We start from the raw sequence: 21090 nt of genomic DNA, 5'->3' as shown, positions 1-21090 counted from the left end.
GTATAGACAGTAAATATGAGTAGGCTTTTTTCACTTAGATTAGGAGAGATAAATATAAGAGGACATGGCTTTAGGGTGAAAGGAGAAAGGATTAGGGGGAACATTAGTGGGAACCTTTCACTCAGAGAGTGGTGGGATGTGGTAAATGTGAGCTCACTCAGGTTTTAAGAATAAATTAGACACATGGATGGGAGGGTAATGGAATGGATGCAGGTCAGTGGGGCTAGTGGAATGATGTTTTGGCACAGATTAGAAGGGCCAAATGGTCTGTTTTCAGTGCTGTAGTGTTCTATGGTTCTATAGCTCATAGTATTTACAAAGGGTTCTGACTCGAAACGCTGCCTGACAGGAGAAATATAGCGATGTTCCTGGAGCTGATGTAATGGCAACTCTGCCCCTTGTGCGGACCCGAGGAAAGTGGGGAGCAGAGACATGGCAATCCTCCGTGGGGTCCTACTGCCTGGACATGAAACCAACATTCACGTTCAGGATTTAAATCGCAGTGTTGTTTTTAAAATCTATTCAAAGATTATGGCACCCAAGAATGGCAGTATCCATGTTTGCCATTGGATCATGTGAATTGTGGGCTTGGGGAGGGGAGGGGGCACCAGAAACAAGAGAACACTGCTCTCCACCACCTAATGCCAAGAAGGAGAAGCGTGGAGACAACCCTTATGGAGAAGGTGATCATGGTAGCGGACCAGTGAGGGGTTGAGAGACTCACACCAGGTCCCAGGCTCATGGTAACCAGGATTTGAGAGGGCGTCATGGCATGAAGGGCCTTGGGTGCTGTCAGCTTCTTTACTGGATCAGAGACTGCAAAGTGGTGACCACCTGATGGAACAGACAGGTGGCCATGCGGCCACAGGGATTGCGGGAGTAGAGGAGGCGAATCCACAGACCATCAGTGTCTCGGAAGGAACTCCCTTTTGCTTCTTATCATTGGGGGTTCTCAGCTATGCTAGAGGCACCTCTTGGTGTGCCTTTACGGCAGGCAAACGTGGACAGAATGGGAGTACTTATTATGTGACAAAAGAGGAATTTTGACCCACTGAGTACTTCCAGTGGCTCATTAATTCCTCAGTTTTGGTGTTTTTCTTCTTTATTTTTGTTGGTTTAGAAGCGGCACATCAAGAGGAGATTGTAGAGGGATGCCTGGCTCCCCTATACTTTTCAGTACATAGTGAAGGAAATATCAATGGGACAGACCTCTAATATCCTTTCATAGAATTTTCAAAAAGCCAAAGCTGTTTTCTGCTTTGCTTGGAGCTTGGCAATGCTGACAGGTTTCTTGGATGACCATGTCAATATTGGGAAGAAAGTGAGTTTTCCGGGTTGAGGATTTTAATTCTGGAGGATTCACTTGGCCTTTTGATCAGAAAATGGGAAAGTAGGAAGAGGTGATTCTGGATGAGTGGGTGACCTACTCTGCTCGAAGGCTACAACTGGTAAACCATTCACTGTAGTTAGATTTTAAATGTTGCTTTAAAAAAAAATTGAATTTCCAAAAGATCAATTTTCCTGTCGTGCACGTATTTGCAGCTTTTGGTTTGCAATGTTTCCATTTCTGCCCAACAACAATGCCACTCGACACCCTGTCACAGGAGGCTGAATTGTGATTGGTTTTATTTCGATCGTGTCAATCCAACTAAAATAAACATCAAAATAATGCAGCAGCTGGAAACCTGAAATAAAACCAAAAAGGGCTGGAAACACCCAGCAGGGTCAGGCAGCATCTGCGGCAAGAGGAAACCATGACCGTTTCAGATCGGAGCCTTCCATATGATTCTTGTGAGTGGTTGGACACTGCAACATCAGAAGCCCGCCCCATCCCCACCTGCAGTCCCAAAGTATATCAAAAACGCTTTCCTTCAATGCACCAGTGACTCATTCACCTCTGCCACAAACTGCCCCACAGTAACCCCTGGGCAAATTACCCGCTCGATCTCGTCTTCTGGAACTCCGCGCAGGCGAGCGTAGAGCACGAGATGCTCGCGGCCTGTGAGGAGGTCATCAATTGCATCAAACTGAGGGCAGTATCCCATGTTCTGGTGGACATCCTCAATGTGGGTGAGAATACTGAGGGCGACAGGCAAAAACAGAGACGCAATCAAACTGCGAAGCTTCAGAGAAAGCAAAACCATCATTATTTTCCGTTAAATGTTCAAATCCTAAGGCGCAGCCTAAACAATGAGGATTCAGTTGTGAAATATTATGATTTAATTTCCAACAGTGTCTAGGAATGTGTGGGAAGTACCTGTATCCTGCTATTGTAGCTTCACCTGATGTAGGATGTATATCACCAGTCAACACTTTGAAGGTAGTTGTTTTTCCAGCACCATTGACTCCCAGAAGTCCAAAGCACTAAAGTAGAGCAGAAAAGTAGGTGTTTTAGATAACAAACAAATGTGACAACCCGCTTCTCAACCTGCACAAATTGTTTCCCTTTGGAGGATCAAGCATACCTCTCCAGGTCGAACACCCAGACTGATCCTGTCAATGGCAGGCCTGGTCTTCCCTGCATAGTACTGTGGGAACACAATTCAGATTCAGTTCAAGGTGATACTCTCTTGCCTCCATCTCTATCAATAAACTGAGCAGGTTCCACTCACCTTTGTTAGATCCTTTATTTTCAGAATGTCGCACTTGCTTTTACTCTGAGTTCTTTCGCGTTCCTTCGCCACATCATCATCTTCTTCAATGGCGGGCAAGTGGCTGAGTGTTGCTGGCCTGCATTAAATAGGAAGGCATTCAACTGGAGGTGATGACTACAACCACCAAGGGTTGGTGGGCCTCGCCAAGGAGCAAGGGGAATGAGCAGATGATCTTCTGATTGCTGTGGCAATAGATGATTGCATGAGGAAACGCTTGTCTTCTCTTTATTGCCTCAACAATGACCAGTGAACCAACAGTTGCACAGCTTTGCCAAACTGCAGTTCGATCAGTAGTTCTCAAACTTATTCTTTCCACTCACACACCACTTTAAGTAATCCCGATGCCATAATGCTCTGTGATTAGTAAGGGATTGCTTAAGGTGGTATGTGGGTGGAAAGAAAAAGTTTGAAAACCACTGTTTTAATTGTACCCAATTGACTTGTTCTGTGCATGGTTTCAAAACTCCAAAGGAAATGGGCCAATGACAATTTTTCTCAAACAAAATATTTCAGTTACAATTGGGTCTAGAGCAGCGATTCTCAACCTTCCCTTCCCACTCACATACCACTTTAAGCCATCCCTTACTAATCACAGAGCACCGATGGCATAGGGATGGCTTAAAGAAAAAGATTGAGATCCACTGGGCTAGATAGAGGGATCAATAGGCAGTAAACTGAAGGGTGGAATGTCAAGCCTGAGCAGTTTTCATCTTTAATGATAAGATGAAGGGGACACAAATAAACACAGGAGGGTCAATCATGCAAAGTGCAGTAGCAAACCAGCTGAAAATTTTGCATTAAAGTCTATTTTCTTTTATTTTGTTGAAGCCAGTTTTGTGCTCCAAACGGTATAACTGTCCTCATTAGTTTACATTTCTGAACCTGCGATAGTTTCTGGTTCACCGGTGCCTTGAAATTAAAATGCTCAAAATTGGTATGAAATCCCACCCTGCCCTATCCCCTCCTCAGTCTAGTAATATCCTCAAGAAGGACAACTCTTCCAGAGAATGGCATTCCTTGAAAACTGGAGCCTCCCTCACAACTAACTTCCTTCATCCTTTCATGGACAGATATCCCTTCAGCTATCCTAGTCCCTAGCTCTGGAACCCCCACCCCTCTCTAAAACCATCTACCACTCCACTACACTCCTCTCCTTCCTAAATCCCACCTCTTAAAATATCCTCAGGGATTCAATCTATTCCAACACGTCTCTGAGATGTAATGAAGCACCAGATGTATGTGGCTGCTGTTTTTTGTACTGTTGCTGCTCTCAAGAATTTAGAGCCCTTTAATCAATATACTTCAGCTTTGGTAATCTATGATACAAGGTGGCAGTAGAGAAAATTGTCAAGTCCCATTGAAGATCCATTGACCACCTTATGAATGAACGAAAGAATGTTAGATGTATGAATGGAGTTGGTAGGACTGTACTCCCCGGTGTTGAGAAGGTTATGGAATGATCTAATGGTCCTTCAAGAACCGGGATGCCAGAGGGTGCCAAGGGTGAGAAGGACTCCCAAGGGGCCTTGGGCATTAAAAGCTTCCTGATCGTGTTGGAGGTTTGGATCTGGAGCTCTGGTTAACGATGGCTTGGGATTGAAGTCTGTGTGGCTGCAGAGACTGAATGGGCACTGGAGGTGAATCCACGGACATTCAGTGACTGTGAAGGGACTCTCTTTTGCTTCTCCTTCTCTGCCTGTAAGGAGTGGTGAGAAATTATTACTTCTGTTTTATTACATGCCAATAAAATAATCCTGAAAAGGTTTACTAAATGGATTGCTTTGCATTTGATAACAGATCATTCATTTCTCTCTCCACAGCTGCTGTCTGACCTGTAAAGTAGGTCCTGCAGTTCTGTTTCTTGTTCAGATTTGGCCAATAAGTCTGATGTTGATTCCAGAAATGAAGAGGTTGTCTTACGAGGATCAGCAGATTGTGTCCTAGTTTGAAGAACGAGGGGTGACCTTATTGATAGGGTGTACACCAAGAAGATGTTTTCCCTCAGGGGAACTGGGGATATAGTTCAGGTCAATGGGCCAGTCAATTAGGATGAAGGTGAGGAGGAATTTCTTCTCTTGTGGGTTGTGAATTTTTGAGGTTCTTCGCCTGATTGAGCTGTGAAGAAGTAATTGAATGTGTTTAAAGCTGAGATGGACTTTAAGGGAAGCAAATATTTTGGAGAACAAGCAGGAAATATTGAGTTGGGGGTCAAGATTGGGTCAACCATGATCTTACTGAAAGACAAACCAGGCTGAAGGGGCAGACTGGCCTCGACTTGCTCCTATGAGTTTAATTTTAAAATTTTAGACATACTGCATGGTAACAGGCCCTTCAGGCCCACAAGCCTGTATGCTGCAAATACATCAATTAAGCTACAATCCCCTTATATTTTTGGAGGGTGGGAAGAAACAGAAGCATCCAGAGGAAACTCATGCAGACACGGGGAGAACGTACAAAACCCTTACAGTCAGCTCTGGATCAGACGCTGGATCTCTGGTGCTGAAATAACATTGCACTAAGCACTAGGCTAACCGTACCACTGTTTATATTGATACTGATAATTATAATGTTAGAGATAAGTTCTGCATGAGCATGTTGAGAAATCTCCCTCAGCCTTTTATTGAAACAAAATCTATAAATCTTTCCAAGAGAGTAAGTAAGTTGCCCGAAGAAGAAAAATATTAAAGATTATGAGGTATGGATGCAGAAAAATATATTGGTTTAAGTGGGAACAGGCGATAAAGGACGGAACTGCTCAGCCAGGGAAAGAAATGTACGTACAGGTGGGAGAGGAAGAAGTGGTGTTGAAAGAGGAGGTTCAGAATGAAGTAGACAATCCCCTCGATTGCCATGGCTGTTAGGTTCTTGCCGATGAATTCCCAATGGAATGGGTTGAAATAAAAATCTTCACCTGCAAAACAAGATTGGACACATTCATTAGTTAGCTCATGAACATCAGACCAATGAGAACCATTCTAAGCTTGTATCCATGAATAAATATTGACTGATTTCTCAGTGCTCATGCATGGCATAATACCCAAAGTTCTCATTTTTAATTCCGAGTACATAAAGAGTTGTGAGATGAGAAGGCCACACAGTGAGTCGGTAGAGGGAGTTAATCAAGACTTTTATTCCGGAGTGTTCTTCGGCACAACTAATTGGTTGGGACCAGTGATAGTGGGGTGGATCTGGACCAGAGAGGGAAGGTGTTACAAACATTTCCAGGGAAGACCTAGGACTGTCCCAATGCTTTGCGATCCATAATGCCAATGGGAAGAATCAAGTAGAAGCAGAGGATGATCTCAACCGCTAATGAGTCCATGCATTTCCTGTTGCTTGGATCCCATCTGACATCAAGCCCAGAGGGTCTGGAACCAGTTATCCAATGACCATATCGAACTCGAGACAAGGGTGTACGAGACTGCCAGACACTGGTCTGCTACTATGACACTTGGGTACAGTACTGCTGGACAGATATACAAAACACTGGTACATGCTGCCGATGTGCACAGGCCTGCTATTGTAATAGTGGAATAGAGTTCTGGTGGTTTGAGATACAGTACTAGTGGGTATGGGTCAGTAACTATAATGCTGAGGTGCAGTACTGGTGGGCATAGGTTCGTATTATACACATCTCTGGACGTTCTGTAAAGTGAGTACATTTCTCTAACTGCATAATAATGGAGTACAGTCCTGGTGACTAAGCTGCTTATCTGAACTAGTCCCTTTTGCTTAAATTTGGCCCATATACCTCTAAACCCTCCCTATCATTACATTCTAAAATGCCCTTTTAATGTTTTTTTAATTTAATTTTCTTTTAAATTTAGACATTCTGCATTGTAACAGGCCATTTCAGCCCACAGGTCTGTGTAGCCCAATTTACACCCCATTAACCTGCACCTCAGTACATTTTGAGCAGTGGGGCGAAGCCAGAGCACCCAGAATAAACCCACGCAGACATGGGGAGAATGTACAAATTCCTTACAGAGAATGGGGGATTCAAACCCTGGTCCCGATCGGTGGCGCTGTAAAGGCATGGCACTAACCTCTGTGCTAACTGTGGAATGTTGTAATTGTAATTGTACCCACTTCTACCACTTCCTCCATGCACACACCATCCTCATGGAGAAAGCATGACAGCACCTCTACTTCCTCAGAGTTTGCGGAGGTTTGGTATAACACTAGAAACCCTGGCAAATTTCTACAGAGGTATGGTGGAAAGTGTGCTGACCGGCTGTTTCACAGTCTGGAATGGGGGTAAAGGCCTCCAAATGATAGTGGATACAGCTCAGGACATCACAGGTAAATCCTTCCCCACCTTCGAAGGGAATGCTGCCATCAGAGAGCAGCAGCAATCATCAAGGATCCACACCACCCAACACCTGTTCTGTTCTCACTGCTGCCATCAGGAAAGAGGTGCAGGTACCACAAGACTTGCCCAACCAGGTTCAGGAACAGCTGATCCCCCTCCACCATCAGACTCCTCAACAATAAACTCAATCAGGGACTTATTTAAGGACTCTTACTTGTGCACTTTATTGATTTTTAAAATTCTCTCTGTATTGCTTAGTCAGTTTGTTTACATTCATTAATCTGTTTACAATTCTTTATTTGTTTATATGTATACACTGTGTACATTTTTTCTTGCACTGCTAATAAGTGGTAATTCTGCCTCACCTGCAGGGAAAAAAAATCTCTGGGTTGTATGTGATGTGTATGTACTCTGACAATAAATCGGAAATTCTCTGTGTGAAAAACCTGTCCCACAGGTCCCTTTTAAATCTTTCCCCTCTCACCTTAAACCTATTCCCTCTAGTTTTTGACACTCTTTCCTTGGGGAAAGAATTGTGACTTTTCACCTTATCCATGCCCCTCATGCTTTTATATACCTTGGGGCAGTTCACGGTAGTGTCTTGAGGAGGGTCAAGGAGGTGCCAAAGGTCCTAATGTGCACGAAGGTAAGCAAATCATCTGAACCTGATCAGATATACCCAAGGACACTGTAGGAGGCTGGAGAGGAAATTGCAGATGCGTGGTATGAGATTTATAAGTCATCACTAAATACAGGTGAGATGTCGGAATAGTAAATGTTGCGCCTCTATTCAAGATTGGCTGCAGGGAGAAGCCTGGAAACAACAGGCCAGTGAGCCTAACATCTGTGGTTGGTAAATGACTAGAGAGCATTCTAAGGGAGATGTTCAAGCATTTAGATGGACAAGGGCTGATGAGGGATAGTAAGCAGAGCTTTGTGAGTGAGAGGGCAAATCTTACAGATCAGATTGAGATTTTATTCTGAAGATGTGACCCAATGACTCAGATGAAAAAGTACACGCTTGATCAGCAAGTTTGAGGACGATACTAAAAGTATCTGCTATTGAAGATAGTGAATATGGTTGCCAAAGATTTCAGCAGGATCTTGATTGGTTAGGCAGATGGGTTGATGAAATTTTAGGAGGTCTAACATGGATAGGACCTACACATTGAATGGTAGGGTTCTGGCGAATGTGGCAGAGCAGAGGGATCCAGCAGTACAGGTACAGAGAACCTTGAATGTGGCATCACAGTTAGATGGTGTGGTCAAAAGGGCTTTTGACACCTAGGCCTTCATCAGTCAGAGAATTGAGTATAGACATTGGGAGGTCGTGTTGCAGTTATATGAGACGTTGGTGAGGTCCCATTTGGAATATTGTGTCCAATTTTGGTGACTGCGTTGCAGGAAAGAGATGGTCAAGCTGGAGGGAGTGCAGAGATGATTTACAAGGATGCTGCCGGGACTTTGAGGCCTGAGCTACAGGGAGAGGTAGAATGGATGAAGGCTTTATTCCCTGGAGCACAGAAGGATGAGAGGTGATCTCACAGAGGTGTACAAAATCGTGAGAGGAATAGATCGGGTGAAGGCATTGAGCCTTTTGCCCAGAGCAGGTGAATCAGTAACCAGAGGACATAGGTGAGAGAATTAACAGGAACCTGAGGGGTCATTTTTTTTAAAAACACAGAGGGTGTTGGGCGTAGGGAACGGGCGGCCAGAGGAGGTGGTTGAGGCAGATACTCTGGCAGAGTTGAAAAACAAAATGGACGTATACATGGATAGGATGGGTTTAGAGCAGTAGTTCTCAACATTTTTCTTCCCACTCACATACCACCTTAAGCAATCCTTTACTATCCACAGAGCAACTATGGCATCCCATGCCATAGTTGCTCTGTGGTTATTAAAGGATTGGTTAAGGTGGTATGTCAGTGGTGGAGGGGGAAAGGTATAAAGCCACTGGTTTTAGAGGATATGGGCCAAATGCAGGCAGGCAGTCTAGTGTGGGGGAAATTTCTTCTACCCTTGGAATCCTTTGACATCATTTCACTCCACCAAATTGGTGCTCCCAAATTTAATCACCCCACCATTGATGGCTGTGCCTTCAGCAACCAAAATCCTGAACTTCCCTAGATTTCAAATCAAATTTCAGATCCAACTTTTTTTTCAAATAAACAAGGTTTGTAGCGTGGCGATCTGGAAAACGAAAACAAGTATCTGAACGAGAAAACAGAGAATGGGAAAATTTCTCATTCTGGGAGTTTGCTGAATGTTCACGCGTGATTTAGAAACATTTGGCTCCTTCACCTTGATGAAATGATCCCTAAAATGTCTTGGGCAGCTGCTCTGCTGGGTGGGGGTGCAACTCTTGCGAACAGGTCACAAACGTCCTGGAGCTGCTGCTGGATTCTGACCAGAAAGCAACAATGCAGGCAGTAGTTTCCTCTGTTCCTGCAGCGGTCCGTGAAAATGCCAGGGCACTGTTAGCGCGTGGTCAGCAGGAGAATGGGTCAGCATACCATCGCAAGTCCCAAATTAAAGCTAGCCACAATCGTCTCCTTTCCAGTAAAAGCTCATTTCAACCCATTTCTTCAACCAATCTAGTATAAAACAGATTATTTTCTGACATGGTATCAAATGTCAATACTAATGACTTGTTGGTACTATGAATGTCAAAGCAGGTTTGTGTCCATATACCCAATTTGTAGAGTGGTCGATGACACTCATTGAGGTGAAACACAAAAATCTGCAGATGCAGTGGTTATAGTAAAAATACGGAAATGCTGGAGGACCTCAGCCGATCTCACAGTGTCCAATGGGAGTAAAGATATATTGTGAATGCTTCTGGCCTGAGCCTTTATTCAAGGTATGAATGTACCTTGAAGAAAGGCTAAGGCCCGAAACATTGGTTATATAGCTTTACCTTCAATGGACGCCATGAGACCTGCTGAGTCCCTTCAGCATTTCTGTGTTTTAATTTTTCACAACATTCATTGCCACAGAATGATGCAGTTTGACTGTAGCTGGTGAGCAATTATCTGTCGGGCCTCAAATATCCAGGGTGATATACTCAGCACCCCGCCCCCTCCCCCCCCCCCCACGATCCCTCCCTCCCATTACCCTCTCCTGACCCCACACCTGACCTGAGCACCAACCCCCACTGAGTTCCCCCTCTCTGATGCTAAGCAGTCTATTCCTCAGCACAGGCCTTACCTTTACACACCTACCACTGACTCTCCATGAACTCTTGTTTAAGCAGAACCTTCAGAAACACTTGATTTATGGACTTGAACATTTCCTAGGTGCAACTTATCTGTCACGTAGATTCACAAAGCTTCTCCATCGAATGATGGTTAAATTGAGAGAGTGTCAATAATTGCCACATTTATACCTTCTAGCAAAGGTGGGGCTGATAGTTGCTGCCTGCGGTCTTTGCCACAGTCGGCTGTGGAGGCCATGTCTTTGGGTATATTTAAAGCAGAGGTTGATACGTTCTTGATTAGTAAGGGTGTCGAAAAATACAGCAGCCATGATTCAAATCGCAGAGCAGATTTGATGGGCTGAATGGCCTATTTCTGCTCTTATGGTCTAATTTCTCTATTGACAAATAGTGCATTTAAGGGACTTAAAATAAGGGTTAAAACCTGTGTGAAAATGGTGATTTCATTTTCAATAATATAATCTCCTTTCACTCTAATTGATATATTTAGTGTTTTTCTTATCACTGCAGAACAATAGAATCTCAGGGCTGAGAAATACAGCGTGAAGACTTACCAAACCTCGCGTAGACTTCAGTCACTGCTTGATTCATAGCCAAGTCAATTAGTCCTCTTCCGAGGCAGAAATGTGGAAATACTATCAGGACATTTTTTAACATTGAATTGAACATCTGGAAAACCTGGAACAGATAAACAAACAATATTGAGCTCTGGCTGAAGGCAAGCCGCACATCTGGAGATCACTGCTAGTGCAGTGTTAGCATGACACCCTGACAGCTCCAGCGTCCCAGGTTCAAATCCGTTGCTGCCTGTCAGGAGTTTGTACGTTCTCCCTGTGTCTGCTTAGATGTCCTCTGAGTGCTCCGCTTCCTCCCACCCTTCAAAAACCTGTGGGGGTTAGTAGGTTAATTGGTCACATGGATATATTTGGGTGACAGGGACTTGTGGGCCAGAAGGACCATGCTGTATTTCTAAATCAAATCATGTGGCATGGGATCCATGGAACCTTGCCTATATGGATAAAAAATTGGCTTGAAGGTAGAAAGCAGAGAGTAGTAGAGCATGGTGAACAGGTCATTTAGTCCCATCAGTCCGTGCTGCCCAATTTACATCCAATTAACCTACACCCCAGTACATTTCAAACGGTGGGAGGAAACCGGAGCCACGCAGACATGGGGAGAATGTACAAACTTCTTGCAGACAGCACAGGATTGGAACCCCAGTTGCTGGCACTATAAAGCCATTGCACCAACCGCCACACCAACCCACATTCTAAATAAATTATAGCAGACAACGAGAAGCTGGAGAGATTCAGCAGATCGAGAAGCAAGGGTGGTGAGAAACGGATGTCAATGTTTCAGTTCTGGGATCCTTTAACAATTTAATTGTGTTGATTTGATCCCTACCAGCTGTACACTTTCACATTAATTATCGCCCTGCATCTTGACTGTCCACACATGGCCTGAGCTCAATAGCTGCTTTTATTACCTTTAACCCTTGCCAGACAGTTACCACCCTGCATCCTTGCCAGCTCTTCCCCTCTGTTTCATGCCAACTATGTATCATATTGTGTTAGTGCCAAACATTTCTCATGCTGCGTCATCAATCACCCTGTACTTTTCCTTTACATCTCTGTTGAATTCCTGTGGGTTTTCACAGATGCAGTTGTAGATCCAGTAGTATTTTCATTAAGGTATAACAGAATGTGTACTTTTACTAACAAGACAAAAGCCCGGTCATTAGGTTTTAAATATCTTGTCTCTTGTCCCACCAATAATTACACTGAACAAAAGTATAGCTACTTTTCTACTAATCCCACTCCCTCTGCCCCCAGGGGAAAGGATAAAAAGAAATGTCTAATTAGTAGGCAGACAAAAACACAAAGAAAACCCACCCTGCTATTTTCAAACAAGTCGAGAACAAAAGTAACCGCACTGGCATTGATACCAATGAAGAGGTTGATGCAGGAGAGGGCCACGTAGGCAGTGCTGGGAACATTGAACACAAACGACGCTGGGTACATCATGGGAGTCACAGCCCACCTGGAACAAAAGGGAGGGAGCATTTGAAACCTGATGCTAGTGTTCATTTTAGAGGCAGAATTGTGACCAGTCATTGGCTGGGGAAACAGGAGATGGAGTTGCTCATTTTGCAACCTACCCGTAGAGCAATAATAGTGCCACAAATGCAGGCAGGTTTTGCGAAGAGATGTAAGCTTTCTTCTTGAAGCTGATGAAGATCAAGACCACCATTACAGTGGTCACTGAATAATTACACTGAGGAACAGGGAAATAATCGCATCATCGTTAAGAGAAGTGTTACAAATGTTGCAAGCAAAACTTCAATTAAAAGTTACAAACACTCATCTCAACTTTTTCACTTTAGCTTCGACCATCAATATACTGAGGATGACTCAACCAACCCAGAATGTCTTCAAATAATGTGATGCAGTATTATACAAATGACATCACATCCTTTTATCTAATGGGTCACTTCTCATTGAGTCATGGAAGATGAAGCATTGAAACAGGTCCGTTATCCAGACCCACGAACACGCTTGCCTTTGGGACGTGGGAGGAAACAGGAGCTGCAGGAAGAAGCCTACATGGCCACAGGGAAAAACATACAAACTTTACCTCGACAGCACTGGAGATTAGGATCGAACTCAGGTCTCTGGCGCTTTGAGGCAGGAGTTCCACTTGCCACCCCAGAGCGCTGCCCAAACTGGGTAACGGCAAGAGTTCATTTAGAATTGAGAAAAAGACTGACAGCGTGATTCCCTTCTTGAGAGACATTCGGCTTCTTGGTCTCTTAAACACAAACGTTGGGCAGCACAGTTAGTAGGGCGCACAGCTAGCACAAAGGTATCATAGCACCGGAGACCTGGGTTTGAATGTGGCGCTGTAATGTAAGGAGTTTGTCCTTTCTTCCCACGACTGTGTGGGTTTCCTTCGAGTGATTTGGTTTCCGCCCACGCTCTAAAAACATTCAGGGTCTGTAGGCTAATTGATATAATTGGGTGGCGCAAGCTTTGGGCTGGAAGGAGCTGTATTGTGATGTCTAAATAAGAGGAAATTTAATAAAAATTGATAGCATTTGGAGTTGCAGAAGAGTCAGTGGGCCACAGAAATAGACAATCCATGACACCCATATTGTCTATCTGAGCAAATGCCAGCTACCTACAGGCGGGCGTTATTCCTCTGAACCTGTCCTATCCATATATCTGTCGAAATGTTTTTTAAACATTGTGATTGTACCAGGCTCTACAGCTTCGTCTGCAGCTCGTTCCATTAACTTACCTTCTGTATGAAAATTTGAGAATTACAAATTATCCGTCTTATATTTTAATTCATATATTGGATTAATACGCGTGCCTGTTTTTTTAAATTAAACTCAAGGTCTCTTCTTAATCTTTCCCCTCTCACCTGAAATCTATGCCTTCCAGCACCAAATGGCCTGAATACACCTTGAGATTGTCTGATCTCGGAAGCTAAGTAGGCTCAGGCCTGGTCGGTACTTGGAGGGGAGATGGCCTAGGAACACCAAGTGCTGCGGGTTTCTGCGAGGGGCGCTGGACAAAGTGGCGACTCTCTGTCTGCCTTACAGTAGACAAAAGTTAAAGAATTTCATGCATGTTGCATTCTATTGTTACATGACTCTCCTATCCTAACCACGTTCTGATTGTTTTGGCCAATTTGTCACTGGAATGTGATAAATTATCTTTACAGGACATAGAAAGCTAATTCACATGCAGCAGATTCTCAGAAAAAAAACAATAAGATATACTGAGATAATCCACGAAGTAAATGTTGATTGATGGTAAATCCTCTTTGGAGCATGGATAATAATTTCCTTTCTTTCCTTTAAAGTGATGCCTTGAGAACTTTTCAATCCCCCTGAGAGAAGTGACACCATCTCAGTGTCTTGTCTCATCAGACAATGCAGCATTTCCTCAACACTGCTCTAGAATTTCAATCTGGACTTTTAGACTCAAGTTCCTGTATTGGGGCTTGAACTTGGTTCTACTGAGCTACTGCTGGAACTGTGAATGGAATCAAGGTTGAGAACTATCTATGACCCTAGGGAATGGTAGGACTGGCTTAAGGGTCATGAACTTGTGCTTGTATTCGTTGTTATTAAGTTCTTACAAGTTTAGGGGCGACATCAGGGGTAGGTTTTTACACAGAGAGTTTTGGGTGCCTGGAATGTCTTGACAGGGTGCTGGTGGAGGCTGAAACATTAGGGTCATTTAAGAGACTCTTAGACGGGCACATGGATGGAAGAAAAATAGAGGTAGGAAGGGTTTAGTACTTTTTTGGTCAGAATATATAGGATGGCACAACATCGAGGTTGAACATTTGTACTGTGCTGTTCAAATGTTGTGAACAAATGTTGTTCTATAAGGAACGGTGAAGATGGTGACCCAGATCCAGATTTTTAAAAAAAGAGTATAATTTTAATTTTTTTTAAAATTAGACCTACAGTACATTATTAGGCCCTTCAGACCCATCAGCCCATTCCCTCCGTATACACCAATGAACTACAAACTCTGGAATGTTTTTAAAGGGTGGGAGGAAACCGGAGCACCCAGAGGAAACCCACCCAGACAAAGGGAGAATGTACAAACTCCTTACAGGCAGTGTCAGATTTGAAACCTGCTGTGGAACATTGCACTAATCGCAAGGCTAACCGTGTTGACCCTTTAAAAGGTTTTATATCATAAACAGCAAAAATGCAAAATTATTTACTTGAACTTTGGGATACTGTAACAATTATCCATTTCCATTGTGCTACTGAAGTGTATTACTTTTTGACATTTGATCTGTACTGTGAGATATCTGCAGATGAAAAGCACTGTAAACAATTGTTACTGCGTCTGTGTGCTTTTCATTTGACCAACAGATTTTGACATACCATATCCCAAACAAAGTTGGACACCCAGTATGTGGTTGAGCTCATTCCACTGACAAATTGCAGGTGCTTAGCATTCGAAACCCTCTCCTGTATCAGGTAGAGCACAAAGCTGGCTGGGACAAATGACATGGCGAAGACCACACTGATTGAAATCATTGCATCCACTGAAGTAGTAAGGCTGAAATCACACATCCAAATGGGTGTTACTGACAGCAAGAGACATCAACAAACTCGGCTCCATTAGAAAAGAGAGAGAGAATCACATAATTGGTTGTTTTATTGCTGATACTTTCAGAGGTTATTTCCCAAATATCAAAGCTATTAAATGGTTGTAAGCATTAAATTTTAAAAATAAGGGGTCATCTATTAAAAATGCAGATGATGAGATTTTTTTTCCTCTCAGAGGGGCATGAGTATTTGAAGATCTCTAATAAGTGTGTGAAAAGTTCTCTGGGGCTCAGAGAGAATGCAGATCTAAGGCTTCTCTTTCTCTCAAAGAGATGCCAGGTAATTTCTGCTGATGGTGAATCTGTCTGCCTTATGGCAGATTAATGCAAATTTGGTGTAATATTACACCTATTTTATACCTTGATAATAAAGGAATCTTGAATAAAATCAGAACAGCCATGAACTTATGGAACTGAGGAGTAGGTTTGATGGGTTTAGTAACCTTCTCTGGTGATGCACCTACATGTAGATGTTTGGCTCAATAAATCTCGCCTCAGCTCTCACCAACTTACACGGTCACTTCTGAAAGCTGCTCCTTTGTAAGGTTGAGCGGATGATTTATAACAGTAATGCCGAAGTCCTCTGACTGATGTTCATTGGGAAGGTTTGTCCGGAGAATTGCATTGTTGGCAACATTCATGAAGGCAACCATGGCATGCCAGCCCTTGTTATTGAACCACACCTGGAACAGACAGTAGTATTCATGTGTTAACTCAGGGAGTCGGGATTTTGCACTAAAACCACGCAGCTTTTCTGTAGTTTATTTAGAAATAAAATCCCAAAGGAGGGCAGATGAATCAGAGCTTGAATCAGGATTTATTGTCATGAACAAGTCATGAAATTCGGTGTTTGCCGCAGCGTCATAGAGCGAACAGACGTATTCGAACCACCTTACAACATGACTATAAAAAATAAAATGAAATAAAATAATAAATACTAGTGAATGAAAAGTAAGGCTGTGTCTTTGGTTCACTGATTATTCAAGAATCTGATGGCAGCAGGGAAGAAGCCGTCCTTGTGCCGCTGAGGGCTCGTCTTTAGGCTCCTGTACCTTTTCTCCCACGTTGAGCACAGTTTTACATCAGATTCACATTCCTGCTGTTTTTTTTCTGGGCCATTACTGCAGATTGGTAACACAGAACTGTCAGAGCAAATGATTGCCACGGCACCTAAACTGCGAGCGCAAAGATAATTTTGTGGGCTTTATGGCTCACCTTAATATTATCTTCAGTCTCCAGATACTTAAAGAAATCATTCATGTTGCTGAACACCATCTGCGTATGGTCACCCTACAAACATATAAATGTAAAAAAAAGAACTAAAAATTCAATATGAAGTTTGCAAAAGAAATGGAATAGAAGGAGCAATAACTTCATTCTATCGCTAGAGGGAGCAATTAAATGATTCACTGATTATTCACTGATTGCTACAAGGTGGTCACACTGTTTGACGAAGTCTATGAACATCTCAGCAGTGAATTTTGTGTGCGTGTGCCTGTCAGTGGTGGATTAACCATGACTTGGTCCCCTAGGCTGATCTTTAGTAAGGCTCCCCCCCCCCTTCATTGAATAGAAATTGAATAGAATAAAATGAAATTATGTTAAATTACATATTAGGGGTCTCCAAAGTGGTCAATATTGACCCCTGGGGGGTCAATGGGACTATCCAAGGAGTTGAAAAATGGCAGGGATTCGATAAACACCAGGGTTTGGGGTGGGGGGTGTCGATTGAACTTTTGAGGTCAAAAGAGTTTTAGAGCCCGACGTCCCCGCTCCACCGATGTTCCTGCCCCTGCTGGGAGACTGACGTCCCCGCTCCTCTGACGTCCCCGATCCTCTGACGTCCCCGCTCCTGCCAGAAGCCCAATGTCCCTGCTTCTGCCAGGAACCCAATGTCCCCGCTCCTGCCGGGAGCCCGACGTCCCCTCTCCTGCGAGGCCCCCCTACCATCCGGGCCCCTAGGCTTAAGCCTACTCAGCCTAATGGTTAATCCGCCACTGGCCACAGTTTTCTATAGGAATTCAATGTGCACATATCCTTTGAAGCAACAACAGAGTGAAAGTAAGAGAGGAACAAAATCTTCGGTGGCTTATAAGATGAAGTCTTGGAAGGCCAAAGAACCCCATTGTTAAAACTAGGTGGTCATCACGGTACACAGTAAACTTGACTCTTGAGTATGCAGTAGACCTGTTTTTCCAAACTGTCAATTTGATTGTCCTGACAATTTTATGTCCATCACACTCCCAGATGAGGAGATTCCATACTATTGCACCGCCTTGGTAACCTTGTTCATTTCCTGAGCTAATTACATCAGGAAAGTACCTTGCCTTCTTCCAACTTTTACTACTTAACTAATGCTAGTTGTGTACTAAATTTGCTAATGAATAAATATGAGTTCTTGAATTTGTTGTCATCTTTTTAAATTATAGATCAAGATCATTCAGCCTCTGGATTGAAGTGAGGAGGTAGGATGGCTTCTCAGATACAGTAGACTGAGCCGGGTCTCTGGTAATTCCTGGACCCATACAGGAGATTGATGACTGCACAGCACAATATTATGGATCCTCTCATTAATTTTCCCTTAAATGTTTCATTAAATAAAGTATTCCTCATACGGGGGTTGGGAGCATTCAAATAATTAGAATCGTTGCCACAAGACAACTGAACTCATTAAAGAGAAAATTGGATAAATTAAGAGGAACAACCAGGCCCGGGATTATTTTCTGGAGCAGAAATGAGTAAAACAAATGGACTGATGAGAGGTCAGACAGTGTCCTTGGGAAGTGATGAGTAATGATACTTTAAGTCTGGGCCTTTCGACAGGTAGAAACAAAAAGAGGCAGGTTCCTGAATAACAAGGTGTGGGGGGGGAGGGGGGGGGAGTGGAAAGAAGGGAGGAAGGGGCCAGGGGAGGAGCACAGGCCCATAGGTAAGATTTGTGCTCCTCCCCCTACCCCTTGTTTCCTCCTCTCATCCCTCCGCCCTTTTATTCAGGCACCTGCCTTTCTTTGCTTCTATCCGACAAAGGGTCCAGGCCTGAAACATTGATTAACCTTCCTCTGGATGCTGTGTGACCTGCTCAGCTTCTCCAACACATTTGCCCTCGATGCCATCAACTCTTGTTTTACACCGTTTTTCAATGAAAAAATATTTTGGCTCTGTTACACAATAAAACCATTGCATCATGGAAAATTAAGTCCGCTTCAACCGACCCCTGTGACATTCAGCATGCGGCCCAGTTGAGTGAACACGTTGTTTATCTGTTCATGGTTGAAGGGTATGCCTGGAAGTTTTCCACCAACTGAAATCCCTCCATACCTGAAACGATGAAACAGAAGAACATCAGCAATGAACAATTGCAAGAAGAGTTGCTGGAAGCTATCAGCATGGTCCCGGGCCTTCCCTCTGGAAGTTACTATGGGTGGCAGCATCAGTGTGAGGTGGGCCAGTGTGCATATGCAGCGTTCGTGGGAAGTAATGCTTTGGGCCTGAGCCCTTTGACAGAAATCAGTGAATGCCTGAATAAAAAATTGGGGCAGTGCAAGTGGGAGGAACACAGGCTAACAGTAATAAGTAGATACAGGTAGCAGGTGGATATGGGTAGCAGGTGGATATAGGAGGCAGGTGGATTCAGGTGACAGGTGGATACCAGTAGCAGGTGGATTCAGGTGGGAGGTGGATTCAGGTAGCAGGTGGATACAGGTGGCAGGTGGATTCAGGTAGCAGGTGGATACAGGTGACTGGTGGATTCAGGTGGCAGGTGGATTCAGGTGGCAGGTAGATTCAGGTGGCAGATGGATTCAGGTGACTGGTGGATTCGGGTAGCAGGTGGATACAGGTGGCAGGTGGATTCAGGTAGCAGGTGGATACGTGACTGGTGGATTTAGGTGGCAGGTGGATACAGGTAGCAAGTGGATACAGGTGGCAGGTGGATTCAGGTAGCAGGTGGATTCAGGTGGCGTGATTCAGGTGGCAGGTGGATTCAGGTGGCAAGTGGATTCAGGTGGCAGGTGGATTCAGGTGATTGGTGGATTTGGGTTGCAGGTAGATTCAGGTGGCAGGTGGATACAGGTAGCAGATGGATACAGGTGACTGGTGGATTTGGGTAGCAGGTGGATTCAGGTATCAGGTGGATACAGGTGGCAGGTGGATACAGGTAACAGGTGGATTCAGGTGGCGGGTGGATACCGGTAGCAGGTGAATTCAGGTGGCAGGTGGATTCAGGTGACTGGTGGATTCAGGTAGAAGGATTCAGGTGGCAGGTGGATACAGGTAGCATGTGGATACAGGTGGAAGGTGGATTCAGGTAGCAGGTGGATACAGGTGACAGGTGGATTCGGGTAGCAGGTGGATTCAGGTAGCAGGTGGATTCATGTGGCAGGTGGATTCAGGTGATTGGTGGATTTGGGTAGCAGGTAGATTCAGGTGGCAGGTGGATACAGGTAGCAGATGGATACAGGTGGCAGATGGATTCAGGTAGCAGATGGATACAGGTGACTGGTGGATTTGGGTAGCAGGTGGATTCAGGTATCAGGTGGATACAGGTGGCAGGTGGATACAGGTTACAGGTGGATTCAGGTGGTAGGTGGATATGTAGCTGGTAGATTCAGGAAGCAGGTGGATACAGGTGGCAGGTGGATTCAGGCGGCAGGTAGATTCAGGTGGACACAGGTAGCAGGTGGATACATGTGGCAGGTGGATTCAGGTAGCAGGTGGATACAGGTAGCAGGTGGATACATGTGGCAGATAGATTCAGGTAGCAGGTGGATACAGGTAGCAGGTGGATACAGGTATCAGGTGGATTCAGGTAGCAGGTGGATACAGGTAAGAGACTGATATAATCTGGGGAGAGGGTTAAAAGGAGGTAGTTCACTGATATGAGAATGAAGGGAAGGGGCTGGGAAGCTGGAATAAACCAACAGTGGAATGAGGGGGAAAAGAGAAAGCAAGGGGGGGCGGGGGTTAACAGAAATTAGAGCTCAATATTAATGCAGTCTGGTTGGAGACTGCCAAGATGGAATATATATTATTCCTCCAATTTACAGATGGCTTCAACTTGGCAGTACATGGGGCCATGGACAGACATGCCAGTGTGGTAATGAGCTGTGGAAATGAAGTGGGTGGCCACTGTGAGGTACTTATGGTTGGCAGAGCAGCAGAGCCAGATGCTCAACAAATGATCTCCCAGTCTGCACCCAGTCTCTCCAATGTAGAGGAGACCACAAGGGGAACACTGGATGCAGTAGATAACCCCTGCAGATTCACAGAGTATAGCTTTACACAGACGGATAGTTTTGGCCACAAATAGTGGTGACGGAAGAGGAGATCATGCTTTAGATCTTGAAGGGCTAACCTCTCAGGATTTAGCTGCATTTCAGTCCCAAGCTCCAAATCTTTGAGGACCTGGTAGAGAGAGGCACAGGCTAATCAAGGAACTGCCTTATCAGATTGCTCCAGGATCTGACTAAGGTGATCAACCAACAGGTCCAGAGAAAAGGGAATGGGAAGTGATAGAGCCATCGTTTAATAACAGGCCCAATGCCCACGGCGACCATGCTGTCTATGAAGCGAATCCCATTTGACAGCCTTCAGCCTATACCTAAACTGAAAAACCTTTCCAAAATGTCTCTTAAGAATTTTTAAGAAACACCTTTCTAAATTCTTTTGAAGCATTGCAAGCTGTTCCTCTAAGCCAGTGGTTCTCAACCTTTCTTTCCACCAATATACCATCTTATTAATCCCTTACTAACCAGAGGGCACCTATGGCATCC

General features: G+C 44.2%; 1 protein-coding gene across 2 annotated transcripts in view; it reads right to left on the bottom strand.

The window, feature by feature from the left end:
* Positions 1 to 21090, bottom strand: part of abca4b (ATP-binding cassette, sub-family A (ABC1), member 4b) — a 177857-nt gene that overhangs the window by 10305 nt on the left and 146462 nt on the right. For both annotated transcript variants that reach the window (XM_069939095.1, XM_069939094.1), the window contains 12 exons: positions 18532 to 18637; positions 16535 to 16609; positions 15833 to 16002; positions 15093 to 15270; positions 12339 to 12454; positions 12073 to 12220; positions 10735 to 10858; positions 5436 to 5565; positions 2613 to 2730; positions 2466 to 2528; positions 2258 to 2364; positions 1938 to 2079 (listed from right to left, as the gene is read on the bottom strand). In XM_069939095.1, coding sequence (XP_069795196.1) covers positions 1938 to 2079; positions 2258 to 2364; positions 2466 to 2528; positions 2613 to 2730; positions 5436 to 5565; positions 10735 to 10858; positions 12073 to 12220; positions 12339 to 12454; positions 15093 to 15270; positions 15833 to 16002; positions 16535 to 16609; positions 18532 to 18637 — 1477 coding nt within the window. The remainder of the gene's footprint in view (positions 1 to 1937; positions 2080 to 2257; positions 2365 to 2465; positions 2529 to 2612; positions 2731 to 5435; positions 5566 to 10734; positions 10859 to 12072; positions 12221 to 12338; positions 12455 to 15092; positions 15271 to 15832; positions 16003 to 16534; positions 16610 to 18531; positions 18638 to 21090) is intronic.

Source organism: Narcine bancroftii, chromosome 5 (assembly GCF_036971445.1).
Source record: "Narcine bancroftii isolate sNarBan1 chromosome 5, sNarBan1.hap1, whole genome shotgun sequence".
Taxonomy (NCBI): domain Eukaryota; kingdom Metazoa; phylum Chordata; class Chondrichthyes; order Torpediniformes; family Narcinidae; genus Narcine; species Narcine bancroftii.
This window is presented reverse-complemented; position numbering and strand designations above follow the sequence as displayed.